The sequence below is a fragment of the Xiphias gladius genome, chromosome 24 (genome assembly GCF_016859285.1).
Source record: "Xiphias gladius isolate SHS-SW01 ecotype Sanya breed wild chromosome 24, ASM1685928v1, whole genome shotgun sequence".
Lineage (NCBI taxonomy): Eukaryota > Metazoa > Chordata > Actinopteri > Istiophoriformes > Xiphiidae > Xiphias > Xiphias gladius.
In genome coordinates this window covers 7,297,874-7,316,399 of record NC_053423.1, presented here as the reverse complement: position 1 = coordinate 7,316,399, position 18,526 = coordinate 7,297,874, and the positions used below count along the sequence as shown (strand labels likewise).

At 40.2% G+C, this 18,526-nt stretch overlaps 2 protein-coding genes across 4 annotated transcripts in view; one reads left to right on the top strand and one right to left on the bottom strand.

Moving 5' to 3' along the window:
* Positions 1–3,711, top strand: c24h5orf49 (chromosome 24 C5orf49 homolog). The gene is made up of 3 exons (XM_040122311.1): positions 1–278; positions 819–935; positions 3,439–3,711. The coding sequence occupies exons 1-3, from the start codon at positions 162–164 to the stop codon at positions 3,616–3,618; spliced, it is 414 nt and encodes a 137-aa protein (XP_039978245.1). The 5' UTR covers positions 1–161; the 3' UTR covers positions 3,619–3,711.
* Positions 3,712–5,364: 1,653 nt separating this feature from the next.
* Positions 5,365–18,526, bottom strand: part of adcy2b (adenylate cyclase 2b (brain)) — a 47,853-nt gene continuing 34,691 nt past the window's right edge. For 2 of the 3 annotated variants that reach the window (XM_040122416.1, XM_040122418.1), the window contains 11 exons: positions 18,185–18,269; positions 15,844–15,984; positions 14,490–14,642; positions 13,427–13,611; positions 11,823–11,907; positions 9,571–9,729; positions 8,476–8,622; positions 8,156–8,263; positions 6,578–6,692; positions 6,339–6,463; positions 5,365–6,261 (listed from right to left, as the gene is read on the bottom strand). In XM_040122416.1, the coding sequence (XP_039978350.1) occupies positions 6,109–6,261; positions 6,339–6,463; positions 6,578–6,692; positions 8,156–8,263; positions 8,476–8,622; positions 9,571–9,729; positions 11,823–11,907; positions 13,427–13,611; positions 14,490–14,642; positions 15,844–15,984; positions 18,185–18,269 (1,456 nt within the window). In that variant the 3' untranslated portion in view covers positions 5,365–6,108. The remainder of the gene's footprint in view (positions 6,262–6,338; positions 6,464–6,577; positions 6,693–8,155; positions 8,264–8,475; positions 8,623–9,570; positions 9,730–11,822; positions 11,908–13,426; positions 13,612–14,489; positions 14,643–15,843; positions 15,985–18,184; positions 18,270–18,526) is intronic. The other variant, XM_040122417.1, reaches the window with a different exon arrangement.

Here is an 18,526-nt window from a genome sequence, read left to right as displayed (position 1 = left end):
GCAAACAGAAAGCAAGTGAAGGCAGCATATCAGACGCCCGATGGAGCGGCTCGGTATCCCAGCAACCACAGACGCCACCGCTCCGCTTCGTCTTGCTGCAGATTCGCTTTTCTGAGGTTTTATAACCTTTATCGAGTGATTTTTTTTTTTTAGCCAGGAGGATGGACGTATCACTCCAGGCACAAACCAAACCACTTTCTACCTTGTCTGCCTTCAGTTACATCCCAACGCGACGAAAGGAGCCAAAAGAAATGTCCTACTTTGACAAGGACTCAAAGGTAAGGTGCTGGAACTGGAACTTCGTTGCCGGCTGTGCTACAAGAATCTCGCTTCCAGAATTAGCAAACTGGCTAGCTAACGCTGCTTGACTGAAAAGATTCACATTTATCGTGATACTGTGACAGTATTTCAACAGAAAACATGTTCCTGTGGGATTACCACCGCTCACAGTCTCCACATAGTTAATAATATTGGGAGACGTGTGTTCCAGACAAAGGAAGTCAGGGAAAATCAGTTAACTTAACGCTAACGCTACCTGCCTCGTTTGTGAAAGGTAGTCATGGGATATTCCTGAAATGTGGTTAGATACAAATGTGTCCCCAGAAAATACAGAATACTTGAGGAAATTATAACTCAATGAGCATTTTTTTTTTCACTTGCAGCAGAGTTAAGAAACACAACGATTCATTAAAATACCTTGTGACTGAACCAGCGCAGCAATGTTTGTTTTTCTTGTATCTTAATCCACCTGTGATTGTTGCCCCCCCCCCCCCGACGCTTTCAATGCTAAACACTTGTTTTGTTCTCCCCACTGGAAGGTCACAGAAGTCTCCATGTATGACCAAGTGTACCACCAGGCTGAGGGTTATGATATCAAACTGCACCGGGATGACAGAAAACACTATAAAGGAAGAGGACTAGACATAAACGAAGAGGTAGTGGCCGCACTTTAGTTATTATTTTAGTTCTCAAGAAACTCATTTGAACTGTTTTTGGCTCAGTGCATTCAACCTTGACCCACCACGACATTGTTCCATTCTTAGACACTAGAGTTACACCGGAGGACTATGGTGCCTCAACAGGAATCCGCTTTTTTGTGTGTTAAGCAATCATTGGCCATTATTCAAAAATGTACCTCCATTAGTAAACCAAAATTTGTGTGGGAATTTATTTTATGAGTGTCTGAATGATGAAGAACAATACAATGATTTGTGTGTGATTTGTTAGAATAGATTGTGTTTGTTCATAATTTTAACAGGTAAAGATCTGAACATATTTTAAGACAAATTTCTACGTAAATGCAGGCAATTCTGAAGGGTCACTTACTTTTACTTGCCGCTGTCAATGATTTTAGAGCCAATCCTCTTGTCAATTATTTAGTAAGGTGACGAAAAGACCAAACTCACCACAAAAGATATGTAAAAGATGTTTAAATCACCTTTAATTACTGTTGTTATTTTTTTTTTTAAACAACTAATCATTGTTGAAATCTGACACACTGAAATACATGGACACAGACATGAAGCACACATACTTCTGATTAAAATCATTCCTTCCTTTTGAGTTGACCCACCAGTGAAGCAGTTGTACTATGCTATCAGGGATGTCTTTCAAATTATGTTCCCCAATTGGGGTAATATGTTGAAAACTCCTGCATCATTTTTATCACTGTTTTTCCTATAATGGAGTCAGGAATATTGTTCCAATTTCAGTAATGAGGTTATATTACATGTGTAGTGCACATGAGCACAGGCACAACGAATGAAATGACAGTTCCTTTCTTTTTGTTAGTGGACATTGCCTTGGAGCACTGATCTCCTGCACACTTGGCTCACAGGCCACATACCAGTATATTATAAGCATTACTGCTCCGCTCAGCTAATAATTCACCATCATCACTGTTTCCTGAAAAAACAGCAGAAGGTCCTGTTTATTCTTGCAAACACAGAATTTTGCAAGCTTTTGAAGATACTTCAAATAATGCTTTTGGAGCGTTTTATATATGTCATTATATTAGGAAAATGAATTTTAAAAGAGCTTACATTAAAAAAATTCCCTTAACATTTCTTTAGTCTTTTTTTAAAAATCCGATTCCAATGAATGGGAAAGTATTCTCAGACTTTTGGACCCCACCGTAAATCTGTAAGTTTTATGACATTTGTTTATGGCTCCTTTTGAGGCCATTTCATCTCCACAGAGTAATTATTCATGACAAGAAAAACTTGCTCACATTGAGTTTCTGGGTCACTGAAAGCAGAGAGGGTGGGTTTGTAATTACAGTGAGATGAGTGGTTGGCTGTCAGCTCCTGCTGAATTAGGATGTTTCTATTCCAGTATTCACATTTAATTATGAATTCAAAACTTTTAATTGTATAAACTGGTGGAGGATAATGGCTGCATGGCATTTAGAACATATAAACCCACCAGTGAATCGGTCACAGCCATGAGCAGGTACTATCTGTTCTGAAGTCAGAGGCTCTCAGTGTTCAAAAATTTGTTGAAGAAGCTCACACGACTGACACACTGCTGCCCTGGGTAATGTTGAGCAATAAATGTACTTCGGTTTTTCCCAATATAACATTATGGTGTAGCTAATAGTTGCATTTGTTGGAACTGTTTTCACCTATCTCAATATTGCACCCTGTTATTGACAATGAAGAGACAAAATTAACCTTAAGACAGAGATGATCTGTGGAGACGGCCGAAAGGTTTTCAGTGTAATTCATAGAAAGTAATTGCAATTCAAACCACAATCGCAGTATTGGCCAGAAAAATTGCAATAGGCCTTTTTTTTTAGCACAGACGGAACAAATTCTGTTAACACTGGCTTATCTGCTCATTTTCCATGGGGGAGAAGTAGTGGATGCCTGCTTTGTGCGTTCATGCAGAAACGTAAGTCAAACCCCCCCTCAGCTAATAATAGACCACCAAATATTAACCACACACACCCTCATATACTGTACTTACCCCAACATCCAAACCAGTGCCTTGTGTCCATCCATGACCTGTATTCACCCAACCAGTGATCATTAAAGTTTATTTGCGATTGAACTCTCTGTGCCCTACTCTCCTATCGGAGTCCCCGTCCTAGGAGGACCCGTCCAGCAGGCACCCCAGAGATATTATGTCTAATATAATGGCTCTGTTCCATCAGGACAGGCCAGTGAGTGAACATGCACACTACCTGGAACTGATACATCTAACTGGAATCCGCCCATCATCAATGTTATGGTGCTTTTCCTGCTATGCCATGGGAAATTGTCCACTGATAATGGATCATCGTTATTTATACATTATACCTGACTCCTTAATTTGTGAAAATAGGTTGTATCAGCAGCATTATGTAGAACATATAACAGTGCAACATAAAAATCACAACTAGCACAGCTTTAGTATTTACTCGCTGTCTTGATGCCTTGTTGTCCCGCTCACTCCCAGGAGAAGTCCAGAGCTGTGCCGGTGCTGTCCTCTTCAGAATACGGCCGTCGTCCTGTCCCCGTCCTCTATGAAACAGGCCGGCAGCATGCACGTGTGGCTTGCATAAAAGCTGAATTTTTCATGAGAAACGGAATCATCTGGAATGTGGCAGAAGGATACGGATCAGTAGCCCCCATTTGAAAGCCTGAAGTATCTCAGCAAGAGATCGGAGTGTTCTCACTGTGAAAGCATTGAAGAATAAACAAGTGTTGTAGTGTGTAGAATTCACTTCACTTGATGGGTCCATATTAAAAAATAAAACATTTAAACTATCATTTAATCAGATGACATTTAATTATGATATATCTCCATATTATGAACTGCTTAATAGCGAGACATTTAGTTATTTTAATTGACACAGTGTCTGTCAAAAGACCTTAAAGAATAAATGGGAAAATATGGAGGCTGACATTTTCCAGGAAGCTCAAGCTACACCTTCTAATTTGATGCTGAAATCACTCCATCTGTAAAAACCTCAGTTAACGGTTTAATTGGTACAGACAATCTCTAAATCAAAAAAAAGGCTTGTAGTTATTGCAGCTGAATATTACAAATCAAATCAAATATCAGAGACTTGGTGTTCACTTCTCTGCTGTCAGTGTAATGGTTGTTGTAAGAATGTCCTGGACGACAGGATTAATGTGAATTCTTAAACTGACACGACCTCTTACTACGGAAACCACTTCCTATCTTAAATTCTATTTTTTAAACACTGAACATTAATAATGGAATAGCTGTCCAGTTTCGGGGGTGCTTTGGTGAACTGTTGAACTACCTGCTCCTTTTAAACTAACTTTTTAGCTGCTTTCCTTGTAAGAGACTTAACTCGGATTTTTGTTTCTAAATCGATGAAGACACGCAGTAATAAAAGGGGAAAAGATCCAAGAGGCCAACTGAAAGAATGGACTAAGATATACTTACATATATCGTAAAAGTTGCAAAAATTCATAATCATATTTGCCACTATGCTCATACAGTATTTAATCTCTCCTTTGTTTGTTCTATCTTTTCCTTATATAAATACAGTTCTTGTTGTGCATCACTGACCTCTCTGATTTACAAGTTCCTGGATTCTTTTTGTGTATAAATTCTGAACCCACACAACTGAGACCGACCTCCTACATAACAGGATTTTTTGAGCACAAACATCTTTCATTTGCCTTTGTACTCTGGCAGAAGTAAACCTTTTATTCTCAGAAAGGGTACAATATTTCAGTCTGAGTGGTGTTAGGACAGCAGTGTTAATTTGATAGGGGTTCGGAGCCAATATGCACGGTAGTGTTTCAAAAGTGGAAGGAGAAGAATTGCTGAGTAAAAAAAAAAAAAAATGTTGCCATGTGAGGAACCACTCTCATACAGTCAGTTAAATATGAAGCTACAGCCAGCAGCTGATTTGCTTAGCACAAGGACTGGAAACAGCCAGCCTGGGTCAGTACTGTAACAGCTCACCTCCTACCGGCACCTGTAAATCTCACTAATAAACATGGTCTGGGTTGTTTGTTTAATCTGGCTGCAGTCTCATCCGTCTTCCACATCAGACACTCCACCAGAATGTTAATTTCCCAAAATGCTGAACTTTTGCTTTAAAAAAAATTATAATCTGCTGTCAAAGACACTGTATACATTAGTAATAGAGTCACTGTAAAAATAGAGACAGGTATTACTGATGCATTCTGGCCTGTTTGACGGCTACAATAAATACAATTGCCAAAAGAAAACCTGTTCGTCTTTGTTCATTCAAACTAATGATCGTATAAGCTTTTGACTCTATTGTTAAAACATCCTGTGAATGTTTATACACAGTATAAGTCTTTCAAGGTGCACTTGTGTTTAAAGCAATAAAACAAAGACACAAACACAGAGAATGCTGTCGTTTATATACAAATGTTTAATGAATAACAAAAGGATGGCGGTGAACATTTACACACATTGCTGTTGGTTTGGTTCCAGATGGATTATAAAAAAAGAAACCTCTACTTTCCTCTTGAATCCTGTGCCTGAGTCCACCTACTCCTCAGTGGGACACAAACACAGCTCTAAAGCTTTAAATACTATTCACAGGTTTTAGCAAACTACCCATCACGCTGGCAATTTGTTGGCATCAACTGCTCTACATGACAATAGACTATTGTAACATCCATTTGGAATAAAATGGAACAAAACTGGCTCACAGTGCCAATCAGGCAGATATAAAAAAAAAAAAAAAAAAAAAAAACACAGCTCGGCAGGCAGCTCAGTTTGCTCAAGTATAAGGCTCTGAAGCACTACAACACTGGCATGGGTAATTAGCTCCACACCACTACTACTGTACAGACGGGTGACTGCGGTCCTTGAGAGCTGCACTAATTTAGCAAACCTCTCTTTAATCAGGCACTCCTTTAGATAGAGAAGAGAATCCTCAGGGCAAAGTCCTTGTTACACTTGAGATGTAAAAACCATCCAAAGTGCAGCGATGAAGGACCATGGCGGTGCACATCGGCCCTGCTCTACATTGTGGTGCAACTGTCTATCCATTGCACTGCTGGCTGCTGGTAATGGGTGTTAGTTACGGAGCATGACAAATCACTTCTACGGCCACTTTGTGTGTGTGATTGTGTTCTCAAGTCTATTTGTTCAGTTAGTGTGGCCTGCTCAAGGCATCACAGTCCCTTGTGACAGAGATCGGGTCATCTCTGTGTGAACAAAGTAGGTCTTCAGCTCCCCTTTGCCCTTCACGTTGATGATGCCACGGCATGAACACATGTACCCTAGTGTTGATAAGATATGACTTGTCTCCTCTGTTACCTGTAAGGACAGAAAGACATGACTAGTTTACTAACAAAGCGTAAGACATCAAACCTGTATTTTGGAAGACATCTCACCTGTATTTTGCCCAGTACCCCGGTTGTCTCCATCCTACTGGCCACATTTACACTATTTCCCCAGATGTCATACTGAGGCTTCTGTGCCCCGATAACTCCTGCAATCACTGGTCCGTGGTTTATCCCTAGCAAAAATTACCAAATCACAAATGACACGGTTGACTATCCTAAATAATTGCTAACTTTTAATCGCTGTTTAAGGAAAATAATCAATTTTGTGCAGTGAAAAATATTCTCACCAATTCTGAGTCTGAAGTCATTGAAGGAGTGTTTGTTGATGACCTCTAGCTTCCCAACAAGAGCAAAGGCAAACTCCACCATTGTGCCTATGTGCATGTATTGTCTGTCATGTTCCTGTGGGGAAATGCAGAGGGGAGTAAAATAAGTTGATGATGCCATCCGAACTATGTGTAGACATCAATATGTCATTGTCAAATTAATAGTAATAACTTTGGATGACTGTAAATACATAAGACCGTGATCACCATGAGTGGCAATCCCAGTTTCATGTAATGGAATCATTACTTTTGCTTGTGTCTTTAAAATGAAAACTTGCATCCCTTTGCCTCTTTAATCAAGTTTTCTTGATAAACACTCCGGAACTCATATTTGTAGCTTTGAAAGGACTGAAAGGAACATTGCTTTCTTTCTGTTTTTTGCTTTAAATCTGTATCTTTTTGCTCTGTACAGCAATTGACTTCTGCAAAACCCCCTCCCCCAAACAGTGACTTTCCAATCATAGCTTATTCGCTGAATCGTGTACAGCAGATCTGTCAAGCTGTGGATTTGTTGAGATGTGCAAGGGGACCGAGGAAGGGTGATACTCAGCATTTAAAGAATTTGGAGGATGGCGTCTTTTTTTAAAATCACCTTTTGAAAACCAAGCACACAAGCCAAATTTTCAAAGACTGGATCTAACAGTGTGCCTATTGTATTTTGTCAAGTTTACACGGACAGTGTGTTGCGTTTTCCGAACTCATAAAAACCCTTTCTCTTATAAAAGTGAAACATTTTAAACTTTTTAAAATATGATCAGCAAAGGAAAAAATCTAACTTGCGTGTAGCTTTTCCAAATATGTTCTTTTAAAACTACAATTAGCATTGTTTAGCTAGCTAGCTACAGCCAGTAAATCTGGCTGTTACAGTTGTCATTTCCGACGAGCAAATCCAGGATGAGAAGCCTGCTTCCGTGTGGAATCAAAAACCCATTGTTTCTAGAATGACCATGAGTTTCGAGTGGTAATTCTGCCAGTGTTATCTCTGAAAAGTGCGTTATGTGTTGTGCTCCAGCGGAAAGTTTGACAGGCATAGCAACAGTAACTAAGCGGGGCGGGGCTTAGTGAACGGTCAATTAAGCAAATTTCCTACCAATCAAGCAGATTTGTTTTTACTACACAATGTGCTGCCACATTTCTGAGTGATGATCTCATTTGCTTCCAGTGATTACACTGATGTATTCAAATGAGTGTGGTGATGAATCACTGGGGCTTGAATGTTACGTGTGGCACATTTTAAGCAGGATCCCACACAAAGCATCCAAATGTATTTGGACAGCAACAAATACTTTGGTGCATCCTGTTTACTGAACATGACCCCAGGCTGCCAAAACTGATTTGGCCCTCTGAAATCGGATGGCCACGTGCAAAACAGATCCTGTTCTTCGCCTGGTCCTCTACCATCAACTATGAGTTGATGAGTCTTGACCTCGAGACATTAAACTCTGTCATGTATGTCCACTCACTATGTGATACGATGAGGCCATGTCACGTCTGTGTGTGCACATGTGTGAAAATGACTGCATGTGTGTAAAAGCGTGCCTGTGTGCACTCTGGTCCTGGTGTCACATTGAGTCCAGTTGCAGCCATGTAGGTGCTACCAATGGTCTTTATCTTCTCCACTCCGCTGAACTTTGGCTTGGACAGCAGCTGAGGACACGTGAGGAATACAGTACATAACATAACACGAAGAGGAGCAGGAAATAACACCAACTTTCAGCCAAATACTGGCACATTTTTCTACTTCTCCTACTATTTTGGAGCATAACAACAGAGTGTGATTGCCTCTCAAAAAAGCAGTAGGAAATGTTTTTTTTTCACATCGTCAGACGGCCAGGATTATCAATAGGAGAGGAGTTTACCTCATCAAAGTCTGCTATGATCTCGTTGAGAAGACGTAGGCACTCCAGTCCTTCCTTATTGACATCAGACTCTGTATAAAACTCTTTGAAGTCTGGGATGGAGGCGAACATCACACACACCGACTCGTATGACTGATGATAAAGGTCCTGATAACAAGCAAGAAGAAAATAACACCTGAATATGTTGCACTGATCAAGCATTGGTAAGGGACAGTTAAAAAACAAATGGTCTGTGGTTTCCACGAGTCTCCATCACAGAAAGAAAATCTATGAGCTGAATACCCCCACACTGAACAATGACACCGATTGTTTAAATAAATAAAATGAAACTTTAATCATCTCTGTGGGGACACTGGGTCACTTCATCAGCAAAACTGGAGCGAATTAAGGAGAAATGCAGGAATGGAAAGTATGTTAGGCAAGTGGGCTCCGTCAATTACAGCATGTATGCAGGGACAGAACCCAACAGCAGCAGAGCATGACAGACACGATACACATATTTTTGGATTCAGTGTGACTTACAATTCATAAATCACTATAAATCCACTTGGAAATCATAAAGTTGCTTTTTATAATTCCTGAACTTGCCTGAGAATCATCACATTTTTAATTTCTTTTCAGCTCTTAATCCAGTCACAGTTGTCTGTACATCCATGGGTACACTGCAAACAGGAACTGCTAATAGCTAATTCAGCATACTTTAAATTGTGATAATTTTAAAGTTGTAGCCCACAGTTAACTTACTAACATATACATAAATGGGGGGTGTAGAGGGGTTGCAGTTGTATGAATTTTTTTTGATGGGGGTCCTCATATTCAAACTTTGAAAACCTCTGGATTAAACCAACAAAGTATAATGTGTTAATTGGTGATCTATAGAGGTGGTACGAAGATTTTGTTCCCTTTGGACAAAGCCAGGCTAGTTGTTTGCCCCTGTTTCCAGGGTTTTTGCTAAACTAAGCTAACCAGCTGCTGTCTCCAGGTACATATTTGCCATCCAAACATTCAAGAAAGCGAATAAGCGTATTTCCTAAAATGTCATATAGATATACATAATACATGAAAGATAATTACCACAACTCATCATAAATTCACCTCATTTTTCCAGTTTCGTCCCAGGAAGTGTTCAGCAACGTGAGCAGGTAAAACGTTCTCCAGCAGAACCCGGTTGAGGTTTTCCATGGTTTCAATCTCCTCACACTCCCTCTTGAACTTGTCCCTCCACAGGAAGTCCAACCTACAGTAATATTCATTCTGTTACAGGAGGACACAGAGTAAAGAGACACCTGCGTCATTCACACCGAGCACTCTCCTACATATTTAAAGGCCACAGAAGAAAATTTCCACAAAATCCAGAAAAGACACTGAAACGTTGTCATTTCTAACTGACAGTTAAGTTCTGATATTTGATTTGGACTGGAGGCTGATTGGAGAAACCACAAATGCACCTACATCAGCCCCTGTAGCGTCTTCCAGCTACAGAAATTTGTCTATGATATGAGAGCATTTCTTAGAAATAGGCTGCCTGTGCCACCAAATGGAAATTTCATAGGATTTCAAGGACAACCTAAGCAATTGAAACTAAAAGGCATGCTTGGTATTCATAGAAAATTAATGTCCCAATAAGACGACACTGAAACAATGTGAGAAGCTCCACAATCGTTGCTCAAGGCGATAGTAAACAGACAGGAGTGTTTTGCATAAAAGATAGCCACCGCTCCTTTTCTATGTTATGGTTATTCATGCTCGAGGGAGTTTTGAACACATCTGAATATGTCAGCAAGACACATCTATCGGGGTCAAAACTTCCCAGCAGTGTGTTTGTGCATAAGACGGGGTCCCCTGAACACACCATCATTACGCTCACATATATATCTGAGAGCTCCGGGCTACCTGTGGGTTGGCCCCTACAGTGTGTGTATGGATGTGTGTGGGAGCCTTTTCAGCCTCCTGTGACATTTATTTCATGTGTGTGGGTAGCAGTCTGGATGATGTATGATCGCAGTGAATATTTTGCCCTTGGGATTAAAGTGTGGTACCAATTTAGAAGATTCCAACCGCAAAGGCCTATACAGCTCTGTGCTGAGATCTGGTGCTACAGAGGTGATAGCCTGAGGCTGATATAGAAACATAGACTAGCTTCCCGCCTTAGAGGAGGGTAGTAGTCGGAACCCTTTGTGTATGTGTACATATGTGTATGTAGCACGTCCAGGAGTCTAGAAACTAGGCCAGAAGAAACAGAGCTCATTCCAGAGGCCGTTTAGAAACCAGCTAACAAGCTTGTAAATGAGCTTTGCGCCATCGCGCATCTGTTCTTGAGGGATGAATTACAGATGCCTTCGCTCTTGTAACCTGCTTTCTCCTCCCTCTGACTAAATGGCTGGGATTGGGCTCTTTGGGGCTGATGATGAAAATTTTGCAAGGCAAATTTGTTAATAGCAGGCTAAAAGCATATCAAAATGGATGCCGTATGCCCCTGTGCCCTAACAGCCGAACGTCGGTGTCAAGAGCCTTGGGTGACGCCACTCTGAACACATTTTGACCTGTTTCCAGAATTACTTTGATGATAATTGATTAAGCATTTTACTGAACTGATTTATACCCAAACAAACTCCGGAAGGACGAACCCAGTTACACAACCTTGATACACGCACAGCCCGGATTAAGATATGACAGTAACAAAGAGTTTTGCGCAGCTAAGTTGTGTTTCCAAAACAAATGCTCCCCTCCCTTCTGTTGACAGTGACCCAGAATGAGAACAACACAAGGAGCTGTTTGGACCAACTGTGGCTCTCAGGGGAGCCCCAGTTTTGGGTACGGAGATTTCGGGGGCAGTCTTAGTTTTCACAACATCTGTTTTGGGGTCAGCGCTGATGGATGTTATCCCACAGATAAAACATGAACACTAAATCTGTGTCAGCTGACTTTAGCTCTTGTATGAGGTGAGGATAGTGGACAGAGAGGAGACTGCGGCAGGGGGACAGGCGGGCTGAAAATGTATTTTAATCATCTAGCATATTGAGCCAAATCTTAGAAGGCTGATTCAATCGATTCCGAACTTTGTTCTGGAAAGGAGTGAAGATAATTTCAAATCCTCTGGTATCAAGTCTCTTGGAAAAAGAAAAAAACCTCTCCTTCTCAGGCAGAGATTTTCAGGAGAACAAGATTTTGCAACAGCTCTTAATGGCCTGATAAGATGGGTATAAATATAGCGAATGACCCAGACGAACATCTAACTTATAGGCTATATAGCCTAGAAAATATAGGCTATAACTGCAGTATATATCACTATTACATAGTGATGTCTAGTTATGTCATTGGGGTGGCCAGTTAAGAAGACTACTGACCTGTCTGGCCAACACCAGCAGGGTGATAAAGAAGATGAAAAGAGACACAGAGCCCATTGTCTTTAGATCCTTCAGGACTCCTGGTCTATAGAGAGAGAGAGAGAGAACAGAATGAATACAATTTTGATCATCTGGTGTCAAAGTCTGGTGATATTTTATAATCAACACATTTAAATACACATCAGTGAGCCACACCGCTGCACAGGTTAGCAGGAACATCATTTTGAGTCAGTCTGACATATACCATCTTGGTAAACACCAACCTTATCCTTTAAAGGAGCATACTGGTTTACATGTCGTATACCTTTAATATTAACTTCAGCATAGACTCATTACATTACTACATTACGAATAAGATTTCCTCACCTTCTTGACAGACATTTGTTTCAATTCCTCTTAATACACTATGAAACTCTTCAAGTGCACAACATATCCACTCTTCTTTATGTCAATTACTAATGTTAGATGAAACATTGTTATCAACATTTTAATCAAGTCTAGTGTATTATTTATGTTTTGTACAACTTTAGAGTGAAAAAAAAGGAAAGGAGCACCATGAAGAAAGTTTGGGCACCCCAAGAGATATGAGCTCTCAGATGACTTTTACCAAGGTCTCAGACCTTAATTAGCTTGTTAGGGCTTTGGCTTGTTCACACTCATCGTTAGGAAAGGCCAAGTGGTACAAACTTCGAAGCTTTATAAATACTCTGACTCCTCAAACCTGGTCCCAACAATCAGCCATGGGCTCCCCTAAGCAGCTGCCTACCACTCTGAAAATTTAAATAATTTATGCCCACAAAGCAGGAGAAGGCTATAAGAAGATAGCAAAGTGTTTTCAGGTAGGTGTTTCCTCAGTTTGTAATATAATTAAGAAATGGCAGCTAACAGGAACGCTGGAGATCAAGTTGAGGTCTGGAAGACCAAGAAAACATTCTGAGAGAACTGCTCGTAGGATTGCTAGAAAGGCAAAACCGAACCCCTGTTTGACTGCAGAGGACCTTCAGGAAGATTTAGCAGACTCTGGAGTGGTGGTGCACTGTTTCTAAATTCTTACCAGGGATGCCCAGCCTTTTCCATGGCTCTGTATACAGTATAAACATATATATATAGATACATATACAATGTAAAAGTCTGATACCAGACTTTCGGATGCCACTGTATATATATATATATATATATATGAATTTTCACTAATCTCTCTTGGTGCGTCTGAAAACTTTTTTGCAAATCAGGATTTTTCAGCAGCGAAACTCCAGCTGTCACTTAAATGTGAAAAATGAATTCAGTTCCATCAACACAAACTGCTGTATCTCATTGTGCCGCTCAACATCCTCCTCTCCAGGGGTTCCACTTGATCACCAGTCATATTGCTACCTCAGCGGTAGTCTTTCCCTGAAGACCGGCGTCCAGTCTCATTAGTCATTTTAATAAGGTCTGCTCAACTGATGTGAACAAGCTGCAGGGTCAGAAGGTGCAGAGGGTTTCAAACAGATAGCACTGAACTGAGTGGGCCTAATAACTGTTTTATTATTGCTTCGATTAGGGAGTAGTGAGGGAGTATGAGAAAGAGAGAGCGGATGTGTGTGTTTGCACTTTACAGGTACCTATCCAGTTCATTAGTGGGATATGGCTCTTTGCTAAATCCATCCAGCAGAGAGGCATGTGTCTGAAGGATGATGATGTTGTAGATCACCACAGCAACCAGCATCACCACCATCTTCAGCTCATAGTTGATCCTCAGGAACACTGAGCATGACACCAGGCCCAGAATACAGCAGTAGATGAAGTACTGGAGACAGTAAGAAAGGAAAACACGGTGACCAAAAAACCTTTTCTATAGAAGTGATGCACTGTGTGAGCTCAACATCAGGTAACCCTAATGTGTATTTATCAAGCAAAGAAAAAAGATGGAGGAAATTGAGTTTTATTTGTTCACTGTAACATGCTCTCTAACAGCGGTGAGTCACCCAACATATACTGTAGTTTCCAAGCAAGAAGAGGACTAGAGCTTGCACACCGACAGCAGAATATGTTGATATTCATGCACAGCAAAAACACATTTTGTTTATGTAATGCCAAAGAATGAAAAAAAAATGGTAATGATGTAAGTCTGCTTGTGCGTGTGAGAAGGCGTCTGCTGTCTTATTAAGGATAAACAAGACAATGAATGAAAGCCTTGAGCTTTAAGAATTACCCTATATGTCTGACAACCTGGCGCCACTGATGACTGGTATAAACATCTTGGCTTCTCTGGAGTGACTATTTTTTTCTTGTTTGGTATGAAACTATATCATCAACTCAACAGATTTGAAAAGCCCATACAGAAGTTTCCTTGTGAAACTGGAGAAAATGGACGCCGCTGTCTCTTTGATAGTGGCTGTGTAACTTTTAACAATCAGAGACACTGCCTCAGCAAATACCAAACTGTGGATTCACTCCCATGTTTAAACCACCATGTGAGCAAAAAGATGTGAATTTAAAGTTAATCAAGAACATTTCGCTGAAAGTTACGGTATATATTGTAAAGAAAGCTAAGTTTTAAATAAATGTTTTAGATATATGTCATGTTATTTAAGTTGCTTTTGGATACTGGTGGTCATTGATTTGATATTTACATATTTACTGTCTTTTTAGCCCATGTTGTCGACCTCTCACAGTTGTACTCACAGGCAGATAAAATTTGTTTTCTCCTGTGGTTTCTTCGTGGTAGTCCAAGAAGCTCTCATTACTTAGATTCACAACTGGAGTAGTTATCAGGACTTCAGGTGGAGTAGTTGTCAGGGCGTCCTCCACAGATCCTCCCGGATCCTCCACAAAGAACTAACAAAACAAAACAGAAAGGGTGGAGGACAATAAGTTTATCTTTTTGGCAAGATGCCTTTATTTGATAGGTAACAGTCTATAGAAAGACAGGAAACAAAGGCAGAGAGAGAGAGAGAGAGAGAGAGAGAGAGAGAGGTGTATGATATGCAACAAAGGTCGCCCAGCCAGGAATTCAACCATGGATGACGTGGTTATGTGGTATGCACCTTAACCACTGGGCCACCAGACATCCCAGTAAGCAATAGGTTTCAACCATGGCCGAAATGTCACACAGCCAGAAATGATTTACATTACATCCGAAATGTAAAGAATTACCCATAAAACAAGTTGCTGAGTTTTTTTATATGACCTAACTTCAGCACAACTATAGGCCTACTTTTTGAGGATACAGTGTATTCTAAACGTGCTCTGAATACCTTACTGGTCGAGTATTGTAAGAGCCCATCTAACAAGAGCTAAACGATTTCCTTAGCGTGGCAACGTGGTGGAAACAGGAAGCACCATGAGGATCATAAGACTCGATCATATTTCATGCTGGATTGATACAGCAATTAAAAATGAATGCAATACTCAACCTTAGAAAAGTATGACTGTCATACCGTGTTATAAAAAAATATAATGCATCATTAATGTTTACAGCAATGATTTGAATGTGCACTAGAAAATGATGCTCTTAGTATCAAAATCATAAAATTGCAAAGGATTAAAGAGATATTTGACCAAAGCATAAACTCACCTCATCATGTTATTGCAATATTTATCTTCAATATCAACTGTGTTGAATAGGTTTAAATTTTTAGCATAAACAGCCTATGTCTCAGGAAGCTTCTTTTTAACAATATATATTAGCTATATCTACTAATAACTAACGACTATTCTCACACTGTCGGGACCATTTCCCGCTCGGCTCTTCTGTCTGCGACACAGACCAGTAATTTGTAGTAGCTACATACTTGAAGTTTTCATGTTTTCATGAAATAAAACTTACTTCGGTGTTTGCAGGTGGTTGATTTTGGCTCTTCTCCGCCTGCTGGCTGTAATAGTATGTACGACCTACTCAAATTAAATAAAATAATAAAAATTCAAATCATGTCCACTGTACTACTGCTATCATGACCTGCAGTGACCCTGACTGTTCCACAATAAGCTCAATATGAACCCGTGGACAAACCGCATCCACAACATTTTAACTTCTCACCATATTGAAGACAGCCATCACCAGTATGAGAGCAGTGGTTGTCATGGTGAGGACCAATCGCAGCCAGGGATTATTGGTGACAATGATGCGGGAGGAGGTGGAGAACCAGGTAAGAGAGCAGAAGGACCCCTTCCTTCCCTGCTGAGGATGCAAAGAAACAGAGGGAGTGATTCGAGAGCCAAGGCACCTCTCTGCTGAACAAAACAATATTATACAACTCCGAGTAAAATCTCTCCTTCTTCCCGCTCATGCTACTAGAAAACTGCTGTCCTCTGGAGACTTTAACGTCTCTCTGGTGACTAACTTTTTTATTTTTACGCTACAGTTTCAACTTAAAGCACCTTCCTCTTTTATAAGAATGTTATCCTGGGTATTGTGTCTCTCCCCCTCCTATTTCAAATTATTTTCAAGGATAGTGTGTGTTTTTCTCTTTTCTCTCACCTCTCTGGACAGTACGGTCATACTTTGAGCTCTAGCAGGGAACTCACACTTGGAATAAGTTCTTGGTTTTGTGACGTTAAATAATACCCTCTAGATGAAAAATAAAAGCAACATGTAGCACTTGTTTGCAATCTGAGCCAGGATTCCTGAGGACATGAAATAAAGATATCCCCCTCTGACTCTTGTTAAACGGCGCCAGAGTAAGTTTTACATCTTTCTCGGGGGCTCACAGATTTTCTGCCTGGGGGTGCCTTCTCTTAGCAACAGCTAAACGCATCTGGCTTGAAAAGACATTTTCCAAGAAATGTGCTGGATCAAAATAATTAACTATAATATGCCTCAGTAATGATGACTTACACAAACCCAACCAGGCGCATGGAGCAAAAGCACACACACATGCACACACACACAGTATGTTAGACGTGGCCTCTCATTAGTCAGCTGGGTGCTCTTTCACCAGTGACCACAGCAGCTTTCATTGAGAATATACTGAGTGTTAAATCGCTGGTTAGTACAAACCCATCAAACATAATCTCTCTCTCTCTCTCTCTCTCTCTCTCTCTCTCTCTCTCTCTCCCTCTCTCTGTTCTTATTGAAGCAGTGTATGCAGCTCATATCTGGGTCAGGACAGACCCAAGGTTATTGATAACCCCCAATTAATTACAAGTGACTCACTTACTGGGTGATAATACTCTCTTGAGAAGGAAGAAGAAGGAAAATGGGCTCTTGAGGGAGAAATCGTTTATTGATTGCCTGTAAAACACTTGTGGCAGGTAGCTGTAGTAACTTGGAAGTAACAGCCATCCCTCCACTTGTGCTGGATAACAAACAACAGCAGCGACTGGATGGATGAACTATTGTAAGGACAAAGGTAGATCAGCTCATATACACCTTACATATAATGGCTGCAGTTGATACCATGTTCCAACAGTTTCAACAAAATGCATTAGCCCCTCAGAAAACCCCCTCTCTATTTCTCAAATATAGAACAATTCATTTAGTTGTCATTGAAATAACAGTAAAAGGTAGAATTATACATTAAAGTTTACTTAGCCACTCAGTTCAAACTTGTTTTCGTCAGCAGAACTAAACAAATCACAGTGGACGTATTAATGCCAAGTATAAAGATCTCACCATAATAACAGAATCGACCAACACAGAAATGAGAAAAGACGTTTACTTTTTGCACTTAATTTAAGGTTTTAGGACTTTCTGTCTTGTTGGATTGTGTCTTCGTAATTTATCACCAACCTATCCCTAAGTGAAGGGTGAAACCCCCTTTAATGACAAATAATACATGTCAAAATCCAGAGGATAAAAATGAAACTAGAAAAAGGATATAAAAGAAATGATAAATATAACAGATTGGATGGACAATGCAAAATTAAGGAATTCAGCCTTTCCTACTTTTTCACAGTAGTTTTTAAGTTGAATGGCAAAATAATTTATGAAAGTTCAAGGTTTTATCTTGTCGTTGTTCAAGTCATAGTTTGACTTGAATCTCGTGAGCTGCTCGCTACTGGCTCAATAATTTCAACATTCATTGGAGACCAAATTGGGATATTTGCAGAGAATGCATAAAATCATGGTTGAGAGTTTCTGAATGAATTTTGCAGGTTTTTTTGTGGCAGATCGAGTAGATACTGTAAATCATATTTACTGTAGTTCCTTATCTATAGTTCCTCTATCTATAACTAACAAATATATATCAAGATATATTTAATAGATTCCTGTCAAAGTTAAACGTACATCTAAATGGTTTTCAGAATGGCAATGTATATATTTTGATCGTAATTAAGTGTGTGTGTGTGTGTGTGTGTGTGTGTGTGTGTGTGTGTGTGTGTGTGTGTGTGTGTGTGTGTGTGTGTGTGTATTTACTGATAAATCCATGCAAACCCACCAGAATGTGACCAGCAAAGCAAAGGAGCAGGATCAAAGCCAGCAACAGGAATGCCAGGCCAAAGGAGATCCCCAGCACAGCAGTTCTGCAACACACACACACAGACGCACGCATGCGCGCGCGCATTACTCTAAACCCTCCTGGTACCTCTCGGCCCTCTGCAGTGCCATCCAGGGAAATAAATGAAATGAATATCTTAATGTATTCTCCCGCAGACCTTTACATCTAGTAATCATATCAGTGGATTGTAATGTTCATGTATCAGTTTTTCCAAGGAGGAACACAGTGCATCTGATTTAAGGACCCCAGCCATAAAACAGATGATGTCACGTCTAAATGTGC

Bases quoted from the DNA above. Each gene is read 5' to 3' on its own strand.
- c24h5orf49 (XM_040122311.1), top strand. From the start codon at position 162: ATGGACGTATCACTCCAGGCACAAACCAAACCACTTTCTACCTTGTCT. The intron at 279-818 runs GTAAGGTGCTGG...CCCCACTGGAAG, and splicing joins ACTTTGACAAGGACTCAAAG to GTCACAGAAGTCTCCATGTA. The intron at 936-3,438 runs GTAGTGGCCGCA...GCTCACTCCCAG, and splicing joins GACTAGACATAAACGAAGAG to GAGAAGTCCAGAGCTGTGCC.